Source organism: Vitis riparia, chromosome 7, assembly GCF_004353265.1.
Source record: "Vitis riparia cultivar Riparia Gloire de Montpellier isolate 1030 chromosome 7, EGFV_Vit.rip_1.0, whole genome shotgun sequence".
Classification (NCBI taxonomy): Eukaryota; Viridiplantae; Streptophyta; class Magnoliopsida; order Vitales; family Vitaceae; genus Vitis; species Vitis riparia.
Genome location: NC_048437.1, coordinates 4,074,099 through 4,095,891, shown reverse-complemented (window position 1 = coordinate 4,095,891; position 21,793 = coordinate 4,074,099). Strand labels below are relative to the sequence as shown.

General features: G+C 37.0%; 3 protein-coding genes across 6 annotated transcripts; 2 read left to right on the top strand and 1 right to left on the bottom strand.

Annotated features, from left to right (window-relative positions):
• The first annotated feature begins 1,403 nt into the window (after positions 1–1,403).
• Positions 1,404–3,938, top strand: LOC117919046. The gene is made up of 5 exons (XM_034836089.1): positions 1,404–1,881; positions 2,306–2,499; positions 2,692–2,725; positions 2,814–3,427; positions 3,524–3,938. The coding sequence occupies exons 1-5, from the start codon at positions 1,569–1,571 to the stop codon at positions 3,788–3,790; spliced, it is 1,422 nt and encodes a 473-aa protein (XP_034691980.1). The 5' UTR covers positions 1,404–1,568; the 3' UTR covers positions 3,791–3,938.
• Positions 3,939–5,952: 2,014 nt separating this feature from the next.
• On the top strand, positions 5,953–15,453 carry LOC117918024 (RNA-binding protein Musashi homolog 1). 3 transcript variants are annotated; one of them, XM_034834552.1, is made up of 14 exons: positions 5,953–6,095; positions 6,254–6,407; positions 6,528–6,617; positions 6,877–6,942; positions 9,521–9,586; positions 9,819–9,907; positions 10,039–10,084; positions 10,388–10,442; positions 11,019–11,095; positions 11,287–11,422; positions 11,514–11,641; positions 11,727–11,831; positions 14,307–14,447; positions 15,060–15,453. In XM_034834552.1, exons 2-14 carry the CDS (start codon positions 6,390–6,392, stop codon positions 15,120–15,122), a joined length of 1,080 nt encoding a protein of 359 aa, XP_034690443.1. In that variant the 5' UTR covers positions 5,953–6,095; positions 6,254–6,389; the 3' UTR covers positions 15,123–15,453. The 3 variants fall into 3 exon arrangements, with proteins under 3 accessions (XP_034690443.1, XP_034690441.1, XP_034690442.1); XM_034834550.1 differs by having other exon boundaries at positions 6,233–6,407; XM_034834551.1 differs by having other exon boundaries at positions 5,953–6,168.
• A 599-nt stretch (positions 15,454–16,052) lies between these two features.
• On the bottom strand, positions 16,053–20,505 carry LOC117918023. 2 transcript variants are annotated; one of them, XM_034834549.1, is made up of 6 exons: positions 20,487–20,505; positions 19,198–19,840; positions 17,926–18,280; positions 17,318–17,399; positions 16,848–17,085; positions 16,053–16,340 (listed from the first exon to the last, which is right to left on the bottom strand). In XM_034834549.1, the coding sequence occupies exons 2-5, from the start codon at positions 19,760–19,762 to the stop codon at positions 16,879–16,881; spliced, it is 1,209 nt and encodes a 402-aa protein (XP_034690440.1). In that variant the 5' UTR covers positions 19,763–19,840; positions 20,487–20,505; the 3' UTR covers positions 16,053–16,340; positions 16,848–16,878. The 2 variants fall into 2 exon arrangements, with proteins under 2 accessions (XP_034690440.1, XP_034690438.1); XM_034834547.1 differs by lacking the exon at positions 20,487–20,505 and adding an exon at positions 19,943–20,029.
• Positions 20,506–21,793: the final 1,288 nt, after the last annotated feature.

Genomic DNA, 21,793 nt, shown 5'->3' with positions numbered 1-21,793 from the left:
CAAGCTAATGTATGAATCTCTTTCAGTCTCTTCTTTATAACCTGACATTAGGTGACAGTGATAGAGACGTTTTCAAGATAAGTAATTGTTTTTCAAGTTACATTTTTCCTTTTAATAAGAAAAATAGGTGATTAAAAAGGTAGTTTGGAACCGGATTGCCGTTACCACAAATGATGATTTTGTGATGAGGGAATTGTTTTTATGCTTCTCCAATAAAGAATTTTAAATAGTGTTTGATAAAAATTGAGAACTAAATATTGAAAATATCTTAGAATAATGTTTTTTCAAAACAATTTTAAAAAAAAATAGTTCTTACTAATAATTAAAAAACAATTTTTTTCATATTTTATAAAATGAAAATATGTTTGGAAACTTTGAATGTTGTCCATCTTACTTATGTGTTTCCAAATAATATTTTAAAAATAAATTTTATTCATCATATTTTGTTTTCAATCATTCTTTATAATAGTATAATTGATAACAATCTTAAAATAGCAACTTAAGACACCTTAAAATATTCTTAAAAAATACAAAATTTCAAAAATTTATTTTCTATTAAAAAAATTAGCAAACATGCTTTTGAGTTTAAAAATTATTTTAAGCGAGTTTTTATTATAAATTTCTGTAACTCAATCAAAATAACATGTTCAAATCAAATCAAGACCACTTTTTTGAAAAGCGTGAAAGAACACTTATAATTAAATTTAAACTAAAGTTAGCATAAAACAACCAAATCATAAAGTCTTCAACATTATAATAACAATGTTCATCACATCGAGTTTCACATGGAAACATCCCAATCAGGCCGTTCATCAGTCATCAGTCATCGCCATTAAAAATGGCCTTCTCCACAGAAATGAGTGTGGCCCTACCTAGATGACGAGGGTAAGTCTCGGTCTCATATCCCTAATTCCCTACCAAGGTAAGCTCCAATACTTGAGGCCCTTGTAGATAATTGCAGACGTGATAGCCAGCACATAAACACATGGTGCCTTACAGACTGGCCCGGTGGCCCCATTTTGAGAACTGCAATGATTCCATTCCCTAATCGATCATTTTTCAAAAAGTTTTTCACGTCAATTTATAAAGAATTTTTCATATTTTTAATTATTTCTCACACGACCTAAAAAATTATTTTTTTTTGTCAAAAATTGATAAAAGGTGTTCCTTGTAAGTTTCAGGTTCAGTGACCAAATATGCTTGCTCTTAATTTCTTGATCTTCACTCAATACCCACCCACCCAAATGTCTCCTTTATTATTTCCTGACAATTCCGGTTCTTTATTTTGCCCATGGTCTTCTCCTTTTCAATTGACTATTTGATGAAGCCCAACCCTAAGTTTTAGGGAAAATCAAGGGAAGAGCTCTTGGATCGATCGAACACGTGGAAAGTAGCATTGATATAAATTGAAGAAAATGGGTCCACATGAATAGATTGTGGAGTTAATTGGACGCCTCAAATCAAAAGCGCATCTTTATAATGCGGTTCCTATGTGGGGCTGAGGCAAGGAGAAAATTTATCTCACTAGTCTTCCCACTTTCTTCTTTCCTTTCTGCAACAACCTTGCCATGGCTACTAAGGAATGCAACAACGAATTCTCCAGCGAGTGCGTACTGCTGACACCAGAGGAAGTGAGTTTCTTTCAACTCTTTCGCATCTTGTTCCCCGGTGACAAAGGGAAGGAAAATTTTGTGGACTCTCAGAAGGGAGTGGAGTCGACTTTCAAGCGAAGATGGATCATATTCATCTCCATCTTGGTTCAGAAGTTTCTGCAGTCTGTGGCAAAGCCACTGTCATGGTTTGGATCAAAGTTTGAGACGGGGTTGAACCTTTCCTCAAGTAATGGCAACTTTCGTATGCTCTTGCTCAATTGCTTTAGAGGTTAGTGATGATCCCATCCTTCGATCCATGATCTCAGATGGATTTTCTATCAAATGCTTATGAACTGGTACCAGTACATGTGCACTGGTTGTTTGATAATCGATACAGACATAGTATGATGATGGGTCAGGTTACCCTCTGCACTTGACCTTTCCCATCAAGTCAACTTTACAGCTCAGGCCAAGCTAATTTCCCCGAGTACTCTTAGTACTGTAACTTCAACCATTTAATTTAAGTTATTAAACATATTAATTATGTTTGATGAAGTAATGCATAGTTTAATTGTAAATTATTTTTTAAGTCATTAAGTATTAGGTTTTACTGACAGCCTTTTCTTTAATGAATTGTGTTTGCTTATCAAAAAAAAAAAAGTATTAGGTTTTACTGAATGCCTTCAAAATATGGATGAGCTAATGTTGTATAGGAAATATCCAATGGCCGGACAAAACGTCGTCGACTTTCTTATCATTCAATGGGCATCTAGACAGGCGAGTGGAGTTAGATAAAAGCATCAAACCAGGAGACAGCAGATACCATGCAGCACTCTCTATTATGTCTGCTAAGGCATCTTATGAGAATGAAGCCTATATCAAAACTACAGTAGAAGATCAATGGAAGGTATAATGATTTTCATATTTTATCTTATATTTTTTCTTTCCAGGATTGGATTTTATGCACCTTTCAAAGATCTATAGGCCATCAAATAGTAGTATTACAATCGTTCTGGAAGAAAAAATTTGTTCTCGAGGAAGATTTTGGTGATCACATGGAGTATCTAGACCTTGATGTAAAATTTCTGCTGTTTTACAGATGGAATTTTTGGGGTTTTTTGATTTCTGGAATGGTAAGATAAAGAAACCTTGATCTTGTATTTTCATTAATTGCCATGGTTTTATTCTTGGACTTACATAAATGCAATGTTAATTTCTCAGACTATCAACATAAGGCTACGACACAAGCCTTCATACTTCGCGATAAAAATGGTGGCAGCGATACCATCATAGTGGCCTTTAGAGGTACTGAAACATTCGACGCGGATGCATGGTGTACTGACTTTGATCTCTCTTGGTATGAAATCCCCGGTGTGGGGAATATTCATGGGGGATTTATGAAAGCTCTGGGCCTAAAAAAGAACCTGGGTTGGCCTAAGGAAATCAAACAGGACGATAGCCGCCCACAGGTGGCTTACTATGCCATTAGGGAAATGCTGAGGGAACACTTGAAGGCAAGCGATCAAACAAAATTTTTGGTGACGGGTCACAGCTTGGGTGCGGCGTTGGCCATCCTCTTTCCGGCGGTTTTGGTGTTGCACGAGGAGGGATGGATGCTGGACAGACTCCTAGGCGTATACGCATTCGGGCAGCCCAGGGTTGGAGACCAGAAGTTTGGGGAGTTCATCACAGAGCAGCTGAAAAAGCACAGTATTCCATATTTCAGGTTTGTTTACTGTAACGATTTGGTGCCTAGGTTGCCCTATGACGACACGGCCCTTATGTTTAAGCACTTCGGAACGTGCCTCTACTTCAACAGCTCCTATGAAGGAAAGGTAAGTAGCTTTCTCCCACTGAATCCGCATATCAGTAATAATTAATGAAGAATTATTCAAAGGCCCATGTGTTACTTTCATTGTCCTTGGTTAAAGATTGTTGCAGAAGAACCAAACAAGAACTACTTCTCTCCATTGATGGCCATGCCCAAGACCTTAAATGCCATGCGGGAGTTGATAAGAAGCTTCACTATTGCACGCTCAAAGGGAAAAGAGTACACAGAAGGGTGGTTCCTCAGATTCTTTAGGGTGTTGGGACTTATAGTCCCTGGTGTTTCAGCTCATGGCCCCCAAGATTATGTCAATTCTACCCGCTTGGGATCCCCAGCCCTGTTTCTCCCACACCATGACCCAACACCTTGACTATGTTACCCTACACAGGAAAAACTTTAGTGTAATTAAGTTTCTGTAATTTCAATTGAGAAAGCAGAGTGCATTAATTGTTTATTAAACAAGACATACGATTCTTTCTATTTGCCTATCACTTAAGGTTAGCCTCTTTCAAGTGTCATCAAGTTGTATTGTTTTTCTCAGAGCGTTGCATTTGAGAATTGAAGCTTTGAGCCCTTTGGATAGAAATGATGTGGGCTCCAATAGCAGGTGTAGGTAAATAAACAAGAGGAGAAAAACTCATAAACAAAGAGCAGCTTTGCAAACAAGCTTTCCTTTGCTAAAAGCACTCTTTTAACCTACTTAAATACATTTGGCTAAACTTTTCTGGCACTTTTTCTTTGTCCAATAAAAAGTAATGTCAAATGACAAAATTATTCTCTTCTTTATTACCTTTTTTTCTTTTTCTATAAATATATATATATATATAGAAAAGGAAAAGTAGATGAACATGCGTAGGAAGAGACTAGAAGGGTTTATTTAACATATCAATTAATTCCATACTCCATTAGCACCGAATGTAAGGACAATATTTTTATAGGATATAATTTCTTTTTAAAGCCCTTTTTTGCTTGCCATGCTTTGGCCCGAAGTTTGCAAGCTTGCCTAGACTTGGACTGAAGGCTAATTAGCCAAACTTGCATCTATAGGAACATCTCACACCAAAGTGATGCTACCAAGAAGTCTTAAAATGCCTTTGCACTCAAAATCATACTACCCAATAGACCCCAAGCGCAAAATAAATAAATAAATACAAATAAAAAACAAAAAACAAAAACAAATACATGAAAACATCAAAATCCAATAGGAAAATGAGGTCTTATTCTCATCCTTTGCTACCATCATTTTCACTCACTTGCTCACTCTTGTGCACTAGAGATGAAGTTGTTGAAGGGTCATGTTACCAAAGTTTGTGATGTGGTTGAAGTATATAACTTTTGTAATTGAGATAATCCTAAATAATGAAAAAACTCGATCAATGAAAATCTATAGTAATTCGATGAGAAACGCACAATCACAATGAAATGTCCTACAAAGACCTAACAAGTTGTTGGTTGTCACATGACCAACAAACTCTTGTCAAAAATGTATCTTACCCTATTATCATACCAAGGCATGCTTGGTCTTGGAACTATGTCAAGTATGAACTCCCATATCAAAGATATGTCTTACTTTGAAATTCTAGATTAAAACTATCTCTATCGGTAGTAAGCTACTTGACCATAGTTGAGGTCAACCACATTCATCAAACTATGGTAAGATCATTATTAAATAATATTCATGGCAAATAAGGAGTCATTTTCTTTAAGTGGATCTTGGGGTCCAATTGTTAATTAGAAAAGACTAAGCAACAACTTAGTAATATTTAATTATATTTTTTGGTCTTTATCCACTTTTTATCATACGAGTCATCCGAGGAAATCAATGAAGTGTTTGTTGTTGGAAGTTTGAAAAATGACATGTTAGAGAAATTTCTAGTAACTATAATTATGAATGGTTATAGGATTCCTTTTTAGTATAATGTTCTTACATACATATGTATGAAATTCCGATCATGATAGTGAAAGAAAAATAATATCGTGATGAGATTATAGATTTTTAAACTCTTCTAACCAGGATCATGGTCATTATGAGGATTGATAATGACATTGACCATTGTGTCATATATGGGCTTGGTATGTTCGATCTTTGCATTAACATTTTCACTTATGTAGCCAAGTAATCTATTTTAAGGTTTGATAATATGCTTGTTGTAAGGTCTTATGAATAAGAATGTTAGTATGATGAGCATGAACTTTCATCATTTTTAAAAAATTATATTTAAAATAATATTTTGAATTCAAGTATGAATAATACATAATCTAGTATGATCACAACCAAATTAAGGTATGAATAAAAGAGGATAGTTGGCTTTTCAAAATTAAAGAAAAAAAAATTACTTCAAAAATCACAATAAATAGTAAATAAAAAATCTTTAATATTTTTAATACTTAGGATAGCATAGCCCCGTAAACAGTGGCAGTTGGACAGAAAGGAGAGCTGACGTGGCGCGTTTCTATTGGTGGAAGAGATAAATATGGGTAAGCAAACGTAGCGGAAGCAAGGTCGGGCCCTCGGGGTGCAATAAAGGAAAAGGCGGAGAGGGGTCTTAGATGGATCAGGGCCTTGGGCGGAGAAGTTGCTGAGCGGCGGAGAGCGAGAGCGAGAGGGATTTAGCGAGAGAGAGAGGGGGAGCGATCTGGTTGCCTTAGGGTTTTTTTCTGAGGGAATCGAAAAGGTCAGTGAGTGTGAAAACCCTAATTTTCTTATTATTGTTCTTGTTCCTGTTGTTCTTTCATTTGAGGAAAATGGTGAGTTTGATTTGGTATATGATGATGATGATGATGACGATGATGTTGTATGTGTGTGAGAAAGAGGTGTGCTTATTGTGTGCAGGAGGCGAGTGTGAGAGATATAGAGAGAGTGTGGTGAGAACGCGAGTGCCGAGAGCGAATTTTGAGTGTTTCTCTTACCGGAAACTTAGGGTTTCTCGCTCTGCTTCTTCATTCCTTGTATCCTCTTCTCGATTACCATGGATAACAAGCTTGTGGTTAGTTTTTTGCGCTGCTGTTTCGTTTCTTTGTTTCTGGAAAAATTTGACGCAAATGCCTGTAATTTTTGCTTCATGATTATGATTTGTTTACTTTGTTTTGTGATGTCTGCATCATAGGTTTTGGGAATCCCATGGGATGTGGATACGGATGGGTTGAGGGATTATATGAGCAAATTTGGAGAATTGAAGGACGTTATTGTGATGAAGGTGAGGTTCTTTTGCCCCCTTTTTTTTCTTTTTTTAATTTTGAGTATGGAATTCATGAGGAAGAAAACAGAAGAATTAGAATTCAAGCGTTGTAGTTTAATCTATGTGACAAATCAAGGAATATGAAAACAGTTAAAATAGTTTTATTGGTTACTGCATTTTATCTCATGTGGATAGTTTAAAATTTGAGAGAAACTTTTGGGATTTTTTTTAATTTTTTATTTTTAACAAGGCTTTTGTTTTTCTTTCAATGATGTAGGAGCGATCCACTGGCCGATCTCGTGGTTTTGGATATGTAACTTTTGCATCAGTTGAAGATGCAAAGGTAATAGCAAGTTTAGGGTTTGTTGTAATTCAGTTTCTACCATAAAATATTTTTCTTATTTGTTATAGCTGAGTTTGGCTCCTCATCAGGTAAGTATTGAACAGATGGGTATGTAAATCTATGCACATGTAGTTTAATGTTGTTTTCTTATTCAGAGGATTGATCTTTTTACCTGTGAACACAACTCATACCCAACAAACAATTAGCAGGTTTTGGGAAGTTTGTGTCAACCTGTCTCACCCTTTTATTAAAGGGTCAGGTTGGAGTTGGGAGTTTCAAACCACTCAATCCGTTTTGACCTATTTAACTAATTGGCTCTTGTGGGTTATATTGCGATCTAACCTGCTATCCATTTAGTTATGGTGTCGTGTTGCACTATTATGATTTGTCCTGTATGTGATCCCTTTGTCTCATATCACATTATATATTTGAATTTTTTTTTAAATAACAGCTGCTATTGAATAATTTACATTAATGTTATTATATTTTTCAATAGATCAATTTATAAAACAGTTGCATATCTATTTATATAGGTTTTTTTTTTTTTTTTTTTGATAGATAAACACAAATAAATTAAAGGGCAAAGGCCACCAAGCATACAGGGAGTATACAAATCAGCCTAAAACAAGAACACAAAAAACAAGCACCCTTACCCACCCTTAAGTGGCCGCTAGCCACTCCAAAAAGCCTAAGAGTGAAGAGGACTCCTCTCCAATATACACCCTAGCCCAACTCCACAAGGTACATACAAAAGAATTTTTGAGTTTTTGTATATCTAACACACCTCCCTTAAATGCTAATCTATTCCTCTCCTTCCATACTGTCCATAAAATACACAACGGGATAGAATTTCAAATTTTTTTCCTTTTTTTCCCCACAAAGGAGCCCTTCCAACTGAATAACGCCTCTTTCACTAACTCTGGGAACACCCACCGAACCCCAACAAGGGCTAAGACGATTTCCCATAGGGCCCTTACCACTATACAATGTAAAAGAATGTGATTTACACATTCCTTTTCACAACCACACAAAAAACAGCGGTTAGGGAGCTGCCAACCCCTTTTTTGAAGCCTATCCAAGGTGAAAATCTTCCCCCACGCGGCTTCCCAAGCAAAAAAGGCCGCTTTGGTTGGGACCTTGTCCACCCAAATGCATTTAGACGGAAAGGCGCATGCATTGATAACATCCAGCCCTTTGTAGGCAACCTTCACCCCATATTTGCCATGACCCCCCCCCCCCCCCCCTTTTCCAAAGCACAACGTCCTTGTAACGACCCCCGCACCCAACCATGTAGATACTGTCCGCTTTGGGCCCAAGAGGGCCCTCACGGCTTTAAAACGCGTCTACTTGGTTAAGAGGAGTCTCTACATATATAGCGCCAGGATTATTCTCCCCTATCCGATGTGGGACATCACAAATACCCCCCCATGCAGACACAACGTCCTCGTTGTGTCTCATCGGATTGCATGGCCAAACAAACAAACACCCCTTACGGAGCCAAACAAACCCCCACACCAGGGTCGGGGATCGGCTCTGATACCATTTGTAACGACCCGCACCCAACCATGTAGATACTGTCCGCTTTGGGCCCAAGAGGGCCCTCACGGCTTTAAAACGCGTCTACTTGGTTAAGAGGAGTCTCTACATATATAGCGCCAGGAACATTCTCCCCTATCCGATGTGGGACATCACAGTCCTCCTCTGAAGTTATCCTGAAGTCCCTGAGCATATTAAGCAATCCTCTAATCAAGTCCAGCTCCCAATCATTAAAGTCTCTATGAAATCTAATATTTCAACCTCCTTGACCACTGCTTGGGTCCCACATCTCATTGACCGTTGCATTCCTGTGGACCGCCAACTGAAAAAGCTAGGGGAAAGATTGGGACAGCGCCGTGTTGCCACACCACTGGTCAGTCCAAAATTTAACTCTAGTCCCTTTCCCCACCTTAAACTTTATGTTATCCTAGCACCACTTAGCTTCCTTCAAAATCTCCTTCCAAACCATATCTATTTATATAGGTTTAGAGTATTAAACATGTTGCATGGATCATAATTGTGTTGTTACCCATAAAAAAGGATCATAATTGTGTTGAATGCGTTAGTAATCATATTGGTCAATATATATGTTAACAGGTTGTGCAGGTCAATTCTGACGTAATTTGACCCAATCTAATTTTACCTATTTATTCTAAAGGTTATCCGAGTTGTATTGTGTTACTCATGTAACAAATGGGTTGTATCCTTGTGAGAGAATTCTGATCCAATTATTTAACAGGTTCTGTTAAAGTTGAATAGATTTTTAGAATTCTCTTCCTTGGCACAATGCAGAATCGGCACAAGCATGGCCTATTTCCACCTCTAGGTTTTTGGTTGTTGGTTCAGGATGGCTGTTCTTTGCTTTTTCTTGCTTTTCTCTTCTTTTTCATTTATGTGTTTATAAATTTATTTTGCTTCCCTTTCAATTTCCTTCTGTCCTCCTTGTGTATTAGGATTTCTCCCTTTGGGATTTGTAGTATGTTTGATTACTTATTTAAAATAAAGATGATTTCTCATGTCTGAAATGTTCTTTTGGCTACAGAAAGTATTATCAAGTGAGCATTTTCTTGGAAACAGAATGTTGGAAGTGAAAGTGGCAACACCTAAGGTTGCTCTCTTTCTCTCTCTCTCTCTCTATCTATCTATCTATCTATCTACTTATCTATCTATCTATCTATCTATCTATCTATCTATGTATATATATATATATATATATATATATATATATATATGCTTTATAAATTTCAAATTGTCTAAGTTAAATAGATTGTCGTTGCAGACCTTTCTACTGCTTTCCCCCCTTTCTTTTAAATTTTGTTTCTTCTGGTTTCTTTGGGCAGGAGGAGATGATGCGAGCTCCCATTAAGAAGGTCACCAGGATATTCGTGGCTAGGATCCCGGACTCTGTGAATGAGGCTGCCTTCCGAAGGTAATTGATATTCTTATGCTTGATAATTGATTTTTTTTTTTTTTGACAAGTTCATTAGGTTATTTGCTTTGAACATGATCTGTAAACCATGGCAAGAAATTACCATAGTGCTATGTGATTGTTTCTTGCAGTTATTTTGAGACATATGGTGAAATAACGGATTTGTACATGCCAAAGGTGAGCACTCCCTTCCTCGCCCACTCTGAGTCAAACCTTGACATATTTATAAACATTCACAGGTACATACTTGCATGTATGCGTGTATCATTATATGGCATATGCTTTCATGTAATAACTTAATATGATGCAATTATTTTTTATTTTTGGATAATGAGAAATCCACCTCAACAGAAAGATTCATCTTGGTATGATTCAATTCTTTGTGTTTTTTTTTGGATAATGAGAAATCCACCTTGACAGCAAGATTCATCCTGACTGCCATCCAAACTCCCAGTTGTAATTATTTTTATTGTTTTGCAGGATCATGGATCAAAAGGGCATCGTGGAATTGGGTTTATCACATTTGCAAGTGCAGGTCAATATATTTTAAATTTTCCTTGGCACCTTATTTTTAATATTTTGAATGATGCAAGTAATTTTTCTTTTCTTTTCTTTTTTGACAACCTCATGTTCATTTTGTGTTAATCCTATAAAAGGAAAAAAAAAAGTCCAGTTTTTGTTATGTTTTGAAAAATTGACTTGGGGTCTTGAGTATATGCATCTATATGGTATTTTATGATGTCCTTTCTCTTCTTTTGAATATTAATCAATAGTATTTCACTACTGCAGGGTAGGGTAGAGACATATAGGGTTTCAAACAGGGTTCACACAAAGAGGTTGCATTAGATAAATTCTAACTATTTATGTATAATCTGGAACCTTGTACTAGGTAACTTACCTCATTTGGGTTTATAATAATATCCAGGAGATTACTTTCATTTTTGGTTGGATAGGATGATACACTGGAGACTTCACTTTGAATGCTTAATTTCAATCAAATGATAGGGTTAAGATCTAGTTGTTAGTGCTCCCCCTTATAGAAACCAGGTTGTTATCTCTTACTTGGTTTTATTTGTTTGAGAAGTTAATTCTTTATTTTTCTATGTTACAGAATCTGTGGACAATTTGATGGTTGAAACTCATGAACTGGGAGGGTCTACTGTAGTTGTTGATCGAGCAACCCCCAAGGCAACTTCGAACACTTCTATGCCTTTACTTTTGATTGCATCTCTCTCTCTCTCTCTCTCTCTCGCTCTCTATCCCCACACACATGCATGCATATCTTTATGTATTTGTGTCCCTATCAAAAAGGAGTTGAACTTCTTCATTTTATGCACAAAAAAAATAGTCTATTCTTATTTACAATATTATGTGGCCAGGAGGAGGAGTTCAGGCCAGTAAGCAGAGTGCCTCAGGGTGGATATGGTGCATACAATGCTTATATCACTGCAGCAACTAGATATGCTGCACTAGGTGCTCCTACCTTGTATGACCATCCAGGCTCAGTTTATGGAAGTAAGCATCTTCTCAAGTATGCACGTGGAGTTTTGCACTGTTTATCAACACAATTATTTCTTTGTTTTTAATTCTGTTGCATGTTGGTTAGGAGGGGAATCTACTCGTGCAATGGGCAAAAAGATTTTTGTTGGAAGGCTTCCTCAGGAAGCAAGCGCTGAAGATCTTCGTCAGTATTTTGGTAGATTTGGCCGTATTTTGGATGTTTATGTTCCCAAGGTAAATTAGAGATAAACTTATTATTCTACCACCAATAGATGGATTCAAGGTAACTTAAAAACAGAGGAATATTCATTTTATGTAGGATCCTAAGAGAAGTGGCCATAGGGGCTTTGGTTTTGTAACCTTTGCTGAAGATGGTGTAGCTGATCGTGTATCTCGAAGGTCTCATGAGATTTGCGGACAGCAGGTATGGAAATGGAAGCTTAATGGTCATTTTTGTCTTACCTACATAATTATCATAGATCTTGAAAGTTATAAAGTTTGGTGATGTCTATGTCACTGATATAAGAAAGGGTCTTCATTCTTTATTTATATATAAATTATTGTTTATTAAAAGTACATGCAACTTCAAGTCAATATGAAACTTATTAGGTTTCATTTGTCATTTGTAATATACACATTAAATTATCAGGTTTCTCTTTCTCTCTCTCTCTTTTTTTTTTCTTTTAAAAAAAAAGAAGGGCTTCCTCGTCTCCATGCTATTTATTTAATTTTTTGGTTTTCCCTTCTTCTGACAAATTAACTCTGCTCAATATCCAACAAATTGATTGTTTCTGGTAAAAAAAAACCCCAAGAACTTGAAGTCGCAAAATGTCTCACCATATGCTACTCAGTTTCATATTTATACCTAATAATGCTTGATTCTCTAATGTTTGAAACCCTCTTACAAGAAGATTAATAAGCTTATCTAGGTAGAATAAAGATGACATCAAGAATCAAGATAGGTGAGTCCCCATCTGTTCATCATGATTCTCATTAAAAAACGGTTCTTCACGATATGTGACTTCCCAATAGTTCTTAAAATAGCTTAATGCCTGAAGAATACAAGCTTTATCCATAAGGGATCTAAAATTCTATCAGAATATGGAATAGTACAAATAGAGAAGTGATGAAGCTAGGGTACTTGAACTGTCTCAACGATGTGGAAATGCTTTACTGTTTCCTTTGTGCATATCTGAAAATTTGGTCATATGACCTTCATTTGTAAATGGAAAGTTAAAATAATCTAACTCCTTTGTAGGATGGAGTGTGAGCATTATCTACACTCTAGAGTTGGGTCTTAAAGTAAATGCATAGGGCGTTCATTGCTGGTTGAAAGAAGGCATGAATTTATGACAAATATGCAATTTGATTACTTGTCATGACAGCCACTTTCCCATTAGGTGTTTGTAACTGGTTAGGTTCAGTTATCATAGAAGTTGCTATTGACTATCAATCCTTTGTAGCAGTGTTTTTTGTGTGAGGTCTGGCTGTTATGGGAGTCATTCTTCTTGACTATCACTCCCTTTGAGTGTATTTTCTGTCCTAATTGGATTCAACAATCACAAGGGCTTGCTTTTTAGATGAAGCACCCTGATCGTTCAGACCACTTCTGATCTTCGATCAGCCTGATCTACGACCAACCTCTACCTATCGATCCAGACCCTGCTTGAAAATATGCTTCAAACGCCTCTTTGATTTTTCAAAAAGAAAGAAGTAGTAGTCTTCCTGGGTCTCACTGTTCAGATAACTTTCCTTTGAATCCTACTGCATAGGCAAGATCTCATCACTCCCTTTGAGTGTATTTTCTGTCCTAATTGGATTCAACAATCACAAGGGCTTGCTTTTTAGATGAAGCATGAGGCCAAAGTTGATATTCATGAATTTGGGCCTTTTGGAAATTTTGGCTAACTGGGATCAAATTCACTATTATATCCTTATGACTAGATTTTTCTGTTGCTTTAACAATGTCATTATTCTGGCATCATTCATTAAATAAAATAAATTAACTATTATTTGATATCAGATACTTATATATATGTTTATATACACACTTAATACAAGGGGAACACAACATTATTTTTCTCAATATTTTCTTTTTCCTTTTGATAAGATTATAAAATTTTTCTTCTTTCCCTTTTATGAGAAATGAAAATCATATTAGTCAAGAAAAGAGAAAAGTACATGGGAGGAAAGGGATTGCTCACCACAATAAATCAACCACATGAGTGCAAATGTCAAGAATGGATGAGGAACTTGAGGGAACCATGTAATCCTTAATGAAATTTTAGGACCGAAGGCCACTGCTGTTCTTCCTGTGAAAATCTAATTCTGAGTTGGCTGATCTAATAATCTAAGCAATAGAATAAACCAGAACTTTCTTAACATCAACTACCTTTTTGTGAACTCGGGAGTTGAGGGTCATTTCCTCTCTTTTGCATCAGTTGAACCACTCATATTTCTTCTTGCACCTTGTGATCTAACAGTTGTTAGAAAGCAAAAATGTTGGGAGTGAACAATTATAGTTGGGATTTACACAAGGAACTCCTTTCTAATCTAATGTCTTCTGAATCAAAGAGAGATGGATACCTTCAGAGCCCTCAGTAATTGAATTCCAGGCAGATTGAAAAAATTTATCCTACTATCATCTTCACATGTAAGCCATATTTTTGTTAAAGTTTGGTCTTCTTGTAGCCTTAGTTTACACCTACCACGTTCTTTTGTTCCTTCCATTAAGATTTGATCTAAAACTGTTGATGTTCATGCTTTGCTTGATGTGTTACAACTGTCATCCTTGTATGTAAGTTCTTTTTGCATATGGTAAATATGGTTTAGAAACAAGAAAATGACATACAGTTGGAAGTATTTTAAAAATTATCATCCATCTTCTTGTGGACAGCAGGTTGCAATTGATTCGGCTACACCACTTGATGATGCTGGTAGCAGTGGAAATTTCATGATGGATAGTGCTGAACCATTTGGTGGTTTTGGTGGTCCTATGCGCACCTATGGAAGGATGTACGGAAGCCTGGATTTTGATGATGTGAGTATATAAAGTTAATTCCCTAAATATGACTTGTCATTAGTAGAGATGAATAAAGTAAGCCTTTTCTTGCGAGAGGCTTTTGGATATTTTTGAAAGTTTTATGGAGTGTTGATATTTTAAGAAGTATCTCCTTGCTTGCCTGTTTGAATGCCTTTTGCTTGAAAAAGGTTGATGGCATCTTAAATGACTGAACACTGTTTGAGATGAGCCCCCCTTGTTGTTGCTGTATCATTTGTGAGCCATTTGTTTTCCTCAAGATTTGTTACAAGGGGGTAATATACTATTGGGAACTTGTGTTTCCATGAAAATAATTTCAAGTTTTCATGTGGATATGTTTGAATTTCTTCCTTCTGACTGTAACACCAAAACTGCTGTCTTTATTCATTTCTGTAAAATAAGTTACTAATATAAGGGTTGGTGTCCTTTGAAAGATTGATTTTGAGGTGCTTCTTTGTATCCATTCTTTAGAACGGAAAAAAAAAGAACGAAAAATAAATTGTCTAGACTGCAGAATTTATTATTTGTTTATCTGTAGTGAATGCAACAAACTTTCCTATGAGCTAAGCTACTACTGGCTAACTATCACATATTGCATTCTTGGTTTTGCAGTGGGGTTATGGCATCGGTGGAGGGAGACCTTCAAGGGCAGATTGGAGGTATAGACCATACTAGTGGAGTTGTGGCTTCAGAAAAACTTGGACTGATCCAGAGATGTTATTTGGGTTTCAACAAAATGTCATGAGGCTTGTGGTTACTGAATTTCTTAAAATTATCAGGACAAACATTGAATATGGCTTTTTCATCGAATGAACTTATGTTTCTGCGTTGACTCCTGACATTCCTGGACATATTGTTTCTCATTGAACAATCAAACATGTTAGGTTTCCATTTGATAACATCCCTGGGAAGGTACAAGATAATCCCTGTTGACCTGCGACGGACAATTGTTCTTTTTCAATAGAATATGCTCTCTGATGCAATGACTAATTTTAATTTGGGAACACTCCAATTATTGTCACGGTGTTGTAACTCAAATTTGGTGGTTGGATTTTCATTTTAACAACCATTAGTCATCTGGTGTGCTGGATATTGGTTTAAAAATGTGTGGAAGCCATGTTGCAGGATGGATTAATTTTGAGCAGACCAGAAAGTTAAGTTGAACCCAATGGAAAAGCATCATCGGATATGCTTAGGTCTCGTGTATGATATACCTTATCTTGGTTATAATTATAATACTCACATATAATTTGGCAGCATTCACAATGGGTAAGTATTTCAACTCCAATGCAAATCATAAAATTATTCGTTAAGTGTTTATTTTAAAAATCCTAACTATGGTGGGTGCAAACTTTGATTTCCGTTGAAAATTTGTTTGAAGAGCTCTTGGCCCTCTACCTCAGATGTGAGGATAAACCATGGAAAAACATGGGTGGACCGTAACCAGCGGTTCTTGATATATGTTAGGCCACCTTGCTGGATGATTGGCAGTCAGGAATTTTTATTTGTAACTTCTTGTCCTGAAACAACAGAATCGCCATTGAGGACTAGGAAGCCCACCTCCCACTAACTCTCCATAATTTCACTGCGGCAAAAGCAAAAAAGGAAAACAAAAAAATATTTGGCTGACATGTAATTATGCTGTTGGCTGAATTTCCAAGATGAGAGACATACTCATAATGTATGCTTTGTGAATCATAGCGTCGAAAAAATAAAAAGAGAGAAAATTGCAAACTGATCAAGTTCTGCTGCGCAAAAGGGATTTTACATCTCATCTGAATCTCTCTGGGCGTATAGTGCCACTTCAAGCAGTACAAGAATTGTGTTGGGTACCTAGTTTGTAGGGCAAACAGAAGCTTTAACTTTTCGACCTTGAATTCCAGTTCCATCCACCTGCCAAAACATCCCAGCATTCAATCATTTCAAGTAACAAACATTGTAATTATCCGGTTCTAAGAAGCCCTAGGTAAGGAGAACCCAAAAAACTTATGGCAGTTGCAGGCGCTTCTGCTGATCTTTTTATTTCTTTTCATTATAATAACGTCAATAAAATATTTCTGGATAAAGATTTCCTGATTCCAAGACCTGCTGCAACAATGTAACATAAAAATTGAGGCAACTTCTCTCAGCTGGTTGCTGTTTCACATTATGGTTGCTGGTGACATCTATGGACTCTTAGCATAAAAAATAAAAAATGGCAATCTTCTAGTTTCCAGATAAGAAAATGTGGCAAATGGCAATCTAGATACATTTACGAGCTTTCAAACTTCAGTACCACTTAGAATCCAATTTCTACTAGTCTAAAGGATAGTTGATCGAGTTAGGAATTGTGAAATCCAAATCATTTTGGATGAATGAAGCCAAGAAAACAGCATAAAAACACTCTGGGTTAGGAATTACCTGGATAACTCAGCAGTTGAAAGTGCAGGAATTACACTGCATGGCAGGTAAAACAACCACCCAGGGAACCCTTCTGGACATTCTTGCGGAAGGATGCAACCTTGTGGGAAGTCTTGGAATCCTGATTGGCCTGGCTTTCTGATATTGAGCTTCTCATTTCTTCAGCTTTCATCTCAGCCATTCTCAGCTTACTCAGGATCTTATCCATAGATGCTGCTCTCTTCTTCTCAAGTTTCATCTGCACCAAACCTCTGAAGTTAGTAAAGATCAAACCTTTGAATGCTCCTGCCTCTAGGGAATTATTTTTGTAGCATATATCACAAAGTAGAACTAGAACCAAGAACAGAAAAAGAAAGAACAAGAAAATTAGATCAGAAGAACACTTTCTGCATGGAAAATATGGATTATCAAGAAATGCCTTGGTAATTTCTCTAAATCGTTTATTATCATCATGTTGAGTATGGGTGAACCTCGAGTTTCTGTATTGCTGCTTCAGCTTTTGCCTTCTGCAGGTTCTCCCATGCAGTGATCTTGGCTTCCTCTCTTTTGAGCCTGCACAAGACATAAAAACCAATATGACTATGGTCTCTTCCTCGAACCTATTTACAATTGATTCAACTGCAAAGCTTCAGTAAGAATGAAAACCTTGATGGCTACTACTTTGGTTTAACTGAATCCAAATGCTCAGTAGTATGCAGTTTCTAGGTAATGATCTATACACTTCATTGAAGCAGTACAAACATGATTGAAAATCCATGTGGAATGTGACCAAAATCTTGGAAGCTATATGCTATCAATTAAAAAAAAAAACAGAGAGAGTTGTTCACTCTAACAGAAAATTTTCAATCTTCTAACTGTCCAAATTATTTTGATAAATCAGGTTCTTTCTAATATGAGCCCAATTACTTGATCATCATGAGAAAGGTTCAGTTAACTCACAGTCAGTTCAACCTAGTGGTTAAGGGTTAAAGCTAATATAATGATTCATATTTCGGCAATAATTTTATCAAGGAATATAAGTGTTTTATGAGTGTGGTATGTAGTTGAGGGAAAAAAAATGCAAAGAAAAGATTCATACTTCAAAATGTTCTTCGATGGCTCTGCTATATCCCAAGATGAGGCTTGAGCTTCCGCAGCATTTTTATCCGTTTCCTCAACATCAGGGGGAGCCCTCATAGTCGTTTTTGCTCCATGCTTCTTGGACCACCTTATCATAGTGACTCCTTTGTCCACTTGCACATCCCTGACTTCCGATTTAACAGAATGGGTCTGTTGTTCCAAAGTAGGCAGCAAGGGAGAAGGGGGAAATGAAAACCTGTCTTTGGGAGATGAATGGGTGTTGCTGTCAGGGCTCATTTGAGTGGCTATATCTCGTCGTGAAACTACTGGAGAAACCATGGTTTCTGCATCCTTGGTGCCACCAAGCTTCTCATCTGTATATTTGATCCAACATTTACAAGCTAACTTCAGAATTATTGTTTGTAAAGACAAAATTATGCACCATTTAGAAACAAACAGGTCTCTGGACCAGCATTAAATTGAATCAGTCTATGCAGTCTTGTTCTTTCAAAAGTATGTAAGGAGTCCATTTATTTATCATCCCAACCCTAGTTTATTATAAGGAAATTTTAGGAGTTCAAGAAATGACCTCATTTCTATTTCATTCAGGTGATTATAGTGCTGTATTGCTGTCAAACTTATCAGCTTGCTAGCTGAAATGCCATGAAAAACACACTGAACTAATTCTACTTCCATGGGATATCCAAAAACCCACTGGATATTCAGCACTAACTCTTCTTATTCTCAATATGCATAACCAAAAATTAATTCTTCCAAATCACTCTTAGGCTACGCACAGCAAAACAGGTTTATATCATAAGCTCCATAAATTATTGAAACTAGTCAAGAACCAGTCTACATGACTCTTTAATCAATGGATTTCTACAGATGCATGATCTAATCTAACCACAGCCTCTCAGTCTATGGTCATAGGCGGTCAAAGGTCAGGTGAACCAAGCAACTTTAATTGGGTCTTCTGGGGGCATAAATAACATAATGTAAAGCCAAAATCGGCTAACGGGTATCGTAAGATAATTGAGAAGAGCAGATCTCATTATCAATTAAAGAACCTTTGGAAAATGGTCATTCAAATATGGACTAATACATCAAACAATGTGGTAGAACATATGCATTGCCTTAACTGCCACTCCGTATGCAATTCTTAAGGAAGATGATCACGAATTCATGATCAATCCTGTAATTATTCCAATGCCTGGAAAACATGGAACTATACTTGTGAATGCAGAGCAAGAGATCCTTAGACCTGAAAACCAAGTGAAGAACATTATACCTTGGGAGTTGGGCGATGAGGATTCACTTAGAAAATCAGACCATCCGGGTATACTAATTGAGCGTTCCATACTATGTTCGTTTGGCACAGGATGTGGCTGTCCCCCATTGCCGGCACCATAGTGAAGAGAAAGGCCTTCTGCTACCATCACTCCTGTGGAGAAAGGGGAAGATGGCCCCATGAAATTCCTCACACTCCCACCATCAAACACTGGCATTGCAGGCGAATAATTGGGATTATAGGCAACCCCTGGGAGTCCAAGGGGACCGCTCTTTGACTTGGCTCGTTTCTGAGGCTGAGCAAGTGAGCTCTTGTTAACACTATACCCTGAAACCGGGCTAGAAATCCACCTCTCTGCATCTTCCCATTTGGAAGGCAATGCCCTTCCGCTATTGAATGGCATCAATGTAGAACCGCCGATATACCTTCTTCCACTATTCACCGATGGGGGTACTCGTTCTGAGCTCCAACCCTTTGGAACTCCCCCACTGCCATCACCATAATTGGATGTTCCAGGGCTTGGAAATGAACCCAAATTGTGGGAAGTTACTGCACTTTTCTTCATTATTCTCCCGGATGGTTCAAATCTTAGCCAAACATGTCTTGACCTATCTGGTCTCCTTCCTTGCACTCCGTCTCGAATCTGAAGGAAAAGAAGAGGAATTCCAGTTAAAAATATCCCATTTCCCTTGTTTGGAGGAAAAAACAAGAAGGGTTTGAAGGGAGTGATAAGTTAACACTTAACAGTCATGTAAATGACAGAAAGCAAGAAAATAAACGCAAGAATTTTCTTAGAAATCTACGCAAAAGCAATCAACTTTTCTAATATATGCACCCAAGGTCCAAGATAACTAGCTGTAGATTTTAGAATTTTTTTTCTACATTTTAGGTGGGGTTACTGGCAGGGTAGATTTGATGGGATCATCTGGACCACCCAATGGTTGATTAACCTCAGATACTGCCAAAATCTTAGATCAAATCGACGACTTAAACGCACAGTAGTGGACGAATTTCACATTAAAGATTATTTGAAGCTTGAATGTCAAAAACATTCAATCATCAATCTTTGTCAGACCAGATGTGTAAACTTTATCGTTTTCTATGTCATAACTTTTAAAAAATCTCACGTCTCACCACTGCAGAGCATTTAAATAAAGCAAACCAACCCCAAGTATGAACACAAGAAAAGTCAGAAAACAAGTGAAAAATATTCAAGAAATACTGAATGGGTTCTGTTTGTGATCCATTTGGATGATTGAGTGATCATAAGGTACCCTCAGTACCAGAACCTGAGAAGAATTTGAAACTTGTGAAGTGCCCAGTTGGGTCTGGTCGGTTTGTAATTTTCTCCACTTCCAAAATGAAGGTCTTAGCGCCTGAAAATAAACTTGTACCAAATTCCACTACCCATTGCTGGAAATCATTAAAGCTTTCAGCTTTCCCATTCAAAATTTGGTTAATTATGGATAGTTTTGGCAGCTTTGTAAGGAATTTTATCACACCACCCACAGGTCGAATAGGCATAGAGGTACTATTGTTTTGTGGGATATTAACAAAAATGGTTAAATTATTAAAATGCCAATCACAATCCTTAACCTTCTCCTTTACATTTCCTTTTTCCCCCTGAGGAAGGTCACCATCACCGACATTCACTGATTGATACAATAGTTTATTCTTCGCTTCATGAATGAAGTTTCCTCACTCTACAAGCAATATATCATTTATCCCAAGAACTTGAGTGGTGACTGCAAGTTGCTTGTTGAGAATTGAGCCCCCCACCTTCCGTTATTTACGTGTGGAATCCACCTACTCCGACCTCTCCCAAAGGTGCCAAGGCGGAGGCCTAGCCCGTTGACTCCACCACAGTCCACAGCCACCTGACATCCTCCGACCTCTGCATTTGTTCATTTTTTATTGGGATAAAAAACCTCAGTTGGAGAGTGAGTGGGAAGATGTGATGGATTCCAGTGAGTTAAATGAAAAATAATTGGGTTAGAACATCTTCTATGTTTACAATTTTTGGGTCATGTTTGGATTTGTTTTTTAAAATTATTTTAAATTTTAATTAAAAGTGGAGAAAGTTATCATTTTTAAAAAAGAAAAAAAAAATGGAATCTCTATCAGTTCCTTTTTTTTTTGGGTGTTCCAAGTCCTTGAGTGCTTATAATGGTAGGTTTATTACCTAAGGAGTTGAAGGTGGAACAATTTCCATTCATTCAATTCCAAATAAGATTTTCTCTTGCACTTCTATCAATATTTTGTCCAGTTAGGCAGTTCCTAACTTTGTAAGAAAATGGTTACATTACAGTCATTTCATGATCGTTTACTATTCTAGAGATGTGATGATAAGACTTTATGAGAGGTTTCAACGCTATTACAGGACGAGTTGAACTTCGATTGGCTCGTGATTTTTAAAATGCTAAAGCATAACGGCCACAGAAGCATCAACATCTGTGGGAGATTTTAATTTGCCGTGGGACAACAGAAGAGTGCCACATGGCCTTCGGAATCTCCAGAATTAGAGCACCATATAATTTCTGAACCTTAAAATTCATGGATTGGCTTAAAATTCATGGATTGGCTGAAAATTCAGATT

Bases quoted from the DNA above. Each gene is read 5' to 3' on its own strand.
- LOC117919046 (XM_034836089.1), top strand. From the start codon at position 1,569: ATGGCTACTAAGGAATGCAACAACGAATTCTCCAGCGAGTGCGTACTG. The intron at 2,500-2,691 runs GTATAATGATTT...GCTGTTTTACAG, and splicing joins CAGTAGAAGATCAATGGAAG to ATGGAATTTTTGGGGTTTTT. The intron at 2,726-2,813 runs GTAAGATAAAGA...TTAATTTCTCAG, and splicing joins GTTTTTTGATTTCTGGAATG to ACTATCAACATAAGGCTACG.
- LOC117918023 (XM_034834547.1), bottom strand. The intron at 18,281-19,197 runs GTATAATGTTCT...TCAAATATACAG, and splicing joins CTCATCGCCCAACTCCCAAG to ATGAGAAGCTTGGTGGCACC. The intron at 17,086-17,317 runs GTTCACCCATAC...GGTTTGGTGCAG, and splicing joins CAGCAATACAGAAACTCGAG to ATGAAACTTGAGAAGAAGAG.
- LOC117918024 (XM_034834552.1), top strand. The intron at 6,618-6,876 runs GTGAGGTTCTTT...TCAATGATGTAG, and splicing joins AGGACGTTATTGTGATGAAG to GAGCGATCCACTGGCCGATC. The intron at 11,096-11,286 runs GCAACTTCGAAC...TTATGTGGCCAG, and splicing joins TTGATCGAGCAACCCCCAAG to GAGGAGGAGTTCAGGCCAGT.